Source organism: Mandrillus leucophaeus, unplaced genomic scaffold (assembly GCF_000951045.1).
Source record: "Mandrillus leucophaeus isolate KB7577 unplaced genomic scaffold, Mleu.le_1.0 Scaffold551, whole genome shotgun sequence".
In the NCBI taxonomy this organism is placed as follows: domain Eukaryota; kingdom Metazoa; phylum Chordata; class Mammalia; order Primates; family Cercopithecidae; genus Mandrillus; species Mandrillus leucophaeus.
This window is the reverse complement of record NW_012105931.1, coordinates 478,454-482,523: the sequence shown is the minus strand read 5'-3', so window position 1 is coordinate 482,523 and position 4,070 is coordinate 478,454. Positions and strand designations below refer to the sequence as shown.

General features: G+C 45.5%; 1 protein-coding gene across 2 annotated transcripts in view; it reads right to left on the bottom strand.

Annotated features, from left to right (window-relative positions):
* Positions 1–4,070, bottom strand: part of PRMT7 (protein arginine methyltransferase 7) — a 53,457-nt gene that overhangs the window by 36,963 nt on the left and 12,424 nt on the right. For both annotated transcript variants that reach the window (XM_011997992.1, XM_011997993.1), the window contains exon 3: positions 1,792–1,828. In XM_011997992.1, coding sequence (XP_011853382.1) covers positions 1,792–1,828 — 37 coding nt within the window. The remainder of the gene's footprint in view (positions 1–1,791; positions 1,829–4,070) is intronic.

Genomic DNA, 4,070 nt, shown 5'->3' with positions numbered 1-4,070 from the left:
GAGGTTGCAGTGAGCTGAGATCGCACCACTGCACTCCAGCCTGGCAACAGAGGGAGACTCATTCTTATTTTAAAAAAAAAAAAAAAAAAGAAGAAGAAGAAGAAATGACGTTGCCTCTGAGGTAAAGCACAAAAATGTTTAGTCTGGGTGAAATATTTTTCACAGAAATATCTTATAGAACTATTTCACTGTTAAAGTACGTGCATTTATGTCTTGGATACCATCAGTATGGTACATTTATGTTACGTGTTTTTACCACAATTTTTTTTTTTTTTTTTTTGAGACGGAGTCACCCTCTGTCACTCAGGCTGGAGTGCAGTGGCAGGATCTCTACTCCCAGCAAGCTCCGCCTCCCGGGCTCACATCGTTCTCCTGCCTCCGCCTCCCAAGTAGCTGGGACTACAGGCCCTGCTCGCCACCACGCCTGGCTAATTTTTTTTGTATTTTCAGTAGCGATGGGGTTTCACCGTGTTAGCCAGGATAGTCTCGATCTCCTGACCTCATGATCCACCCACCTCGGCCTCCCAAAGTGCTGGGATTACAAGTATGAGTCACCGTGCCAGGCCTTGTTTTATTTATTTTTTAAGTTTAAAAAAAAATTGATGAACAGTATCCTCAATTGCAAACCAGGGATGGCACTGCCGTCACTTTAACGATGCCATTAAATTAGCTGTCACTTTTTAATGACCCAGTTTTGAAGATTCTACAGTGAAACTGGAACCCTTTTTGAAGGCAATGTGGCAGTGTCTATCAAGAATCACATCAATGTTCATAACCCTAGACTATGCCAAAGATATACGCATGGTAAATAAGCACATGAAAAGGTATTTGATGGCCGGGCGTGGCGGCTCATGCCCATAATCCCAGCACTTTGGGAGGCCGAGGCAGGTGGATCACTTGACCTCAGGAGTTCAAGACCAGCCTGGGCAACATGGCGAAACTCCATCTCTACAAAACATAAAAATTAGCCGGGCATGGTGGTGTGCCTGTAGTTCCAGCTACTGGGGAGGCTGAGGTTGGGGGCTCGCTTAAGCCCGGAAAGTCGAGGCTGCAGTGAAGCCAAGATCACACCACTGCACTGGGCAACAGAGGCCCTGTCTCAAAAAATAAAATTAAAATTAAAAATGGCAATTAAAACTACAGTGAAGGCCAGGTGTCGTGGCACGCACCTGTAATCCCAGCTACTAGGCAGGCTGAGGCAGGAGAATCGTTTGAATCCAGGAGACTGAGGTTGCAGTGAGCAGAGATCTCGCCACTGCACTCTAGCCTGGGTGACAGTAAGAATCTGTCTCAAAAAAAAAAAAAAAGTTGAACTCATAGAAACCCAGAGAATGGTACCCGCTGAGGGAAAGGATCTGATGTTTCAGTTAGACAGGATGAATAAAGTCTGGATATCTGCTGTATGGCATGGTGAACTATAGTTAATAATGTACACTTAAAAATTACTAAGCGAGTAGATCTTAAATGTTCTCACCACACACAAAAAAGTATAAGGTGGTAGACATGTTAATTAGCTTGATTTAATCACTTCATACCATACACATACTCATCACATTGTATACCATAAACATAGACAATTTTCATCTTGATAAAGCTGGGAGATTAAACAACAACAACACAAAAAACAGAGCCAGAAGCAGGACCCAGCCTCTCAACAGATTTCCTGACCACTACACCATACTGCCTCTCAGTGTCATTTAACATCATGACCCCCAGGGATTTTTAACCTTCTTGTAATCCAAGACTTCAAAACACCCCCACATCAAGATAATAGTTTCCTTTTACACTTACTCTGTCTTTGTCATGTAGCATATCTGCATAGGAGGACCTAAAAAACAAAAAAGACAGGTCAGCAACCTTTGCATGATACACATCAACACACAAGAGTATTCACATATATAAACACATTCCTAAACAGATAGAACAAACGTGTCATCTATTTTAAACTATTTTTTGTTGTCTTTTTTTTTGGGGGGGGGAGGGGAAAGGGTCTCACCCTATCACCCAGGCTGGAGTGCAGTGGCGCAATCTCGGCTCACTGCAACCTGCCTCCCAAATTCAAGTGATTCTCATGCCTCAGCCTCCCAGGGAGCTGGGATTACAGGCACTCACTACCATGCCTGGCTAATTTTTGTATTTTTATTAGAGATGGGGTTTCACCATGTTGGCCAGGCTGGTCTTGAACTCCTGACCTCAGGTGATCTGCCAGCCTCGGCCTCCTCAAGTGCTGGGATTACAGGTGTGAGCCACCGCACCTGGCCTATTTTTTTGTTTATTTTTAAAAACAGGATCTTGCTATGTCACCCACGCTGGAGTGTAATGGCTATGAACAGTCTCAATCATTGGGCACTGCAGTCTTGAACTCCTTAGCTCAAGAGATCCTCTTGCCTCAGCAGAACTACAAGCATCCGTCACTGTACCTGGCCACTTTATTTTAATAGAGTTTTAAGTTGTTGTTCTCTAGTGCTGCAGAAAAAAGTCTCAGAGAAAGATGTTCTCAGACCTAAAAATGCTCCAGTAGTTAGCTGTTGGGAACAGGCCCCAAAACTGGCCATTAACAAAATCTCTGCAGCACTGTGACATGCTCTTGATGGCTACGATACCCACACTGAAGGTTGTGGGTTTACCGGAATGAGGACAAGGGACACCTGGCCCACCCAGGGCGGTTTTCGCTTAAGGTGTTCCTCAACTGCAAACAATAGCATGAGCGGTCTGTGCCTCAAGGACATGTGCCTGCTGCAGATAACTAGCCAGACCCATCCCTTTGTTCCCCTGTTTTAATCTATAATCTATAGGAACAATGCTTATCACTGGCTTGCTGTCAATAAATGAGTAGGTAAAACTCTGTTTGTGGCTCTCCGCTCTGAAGGCTGTCAGCCCCGATTCCCACTCCACACCCTATATTTGTGTGTGTGTCTTTAATTCCTCTAGCACCGCTGGGTTAGGGTCTCCACTACTGAGCTGGTCTCAGCAGTTAGCCCTGTCACAGTAATTCCACAGCCACTAGCGTCCTGATCTTGTTATATGCTATACATTTTCCTCCTCAGGAAAAACTCAGACTCAATCTTCCTAATACTTGACCTAACCTTGCGTACATCTGTGCCTGGGGATAACCATTGATGTAATATTAGGGAGAGCAGCTGGGGAAGAGAAGTACTCACATACACCCACTGTATATGTGACAGGTACCCCACTGGGTATGTTCACTTAACATCATCAGGGAAAACTAAGAGTTCACCAATACCGTTCTAAGGGGAGGAGAGTCACTTCTCCATATTTCCTATTGCAGTAATTCACACATTGAAACTCATGTGGGGTCAGGATGAGCACCCAAAACTAGGCAGGCCCTCCCACGCTTTCTGGGAATTCTAGGGGACAGCTAAGGAGCTCACACTAAAACAGAAGCCCTCCCGCCTTGGGTCAACACCAGAATCACCAGAAAGCTTACTTGAAATGCAGAGTCCCACATACACACACACACTCTCTCTCTCATTGAGAAGGCTGGGCTAACGCGCTCCAGGCAATTGTGTCACAGGCGGTCCACGTTCCACACTTTGAGGAGCGGTGCACCGAAAAGAGGGGGATTTTTTTTTTAAATGACATGTCAAGGTTTTATATCTGAAGTCAGCTATGGATGCTTAACTGAAATGTAGTCATTTCTACCACTGCTCACTATTTAAAAGGCATCTCACTCACCACCTTCCTGGTCTCTTCACACACTTGCTGCCCATCATTCCACTGACATCACTCTCGGTAACCGCCACCAGCTCACTCCTGCAGCTGATGTCAGTCATCAGGATCTGGGACTTCCCAGTGCCTCTCACCCCACACTCCCTCTTTCTTCCTTTCCACGCTGGCCATCTCCCTCGCCCTTCTCCTTTTGCCTCCTCAGCTATTCCGGGATTCCTTCTTCAACCCTCTACCTTTCGCATTTCACACCCCCTTGAGAGACAGCAACCTCCCCCAGTTTCAATTCTAACAACTAGAAATTCTGTCTCTAGATCCAAAATTCTACCTGCCACTGGCATCTCTATGTGCCTCCCCAGTTCAAGTGATTCTCCTGCCTCAGC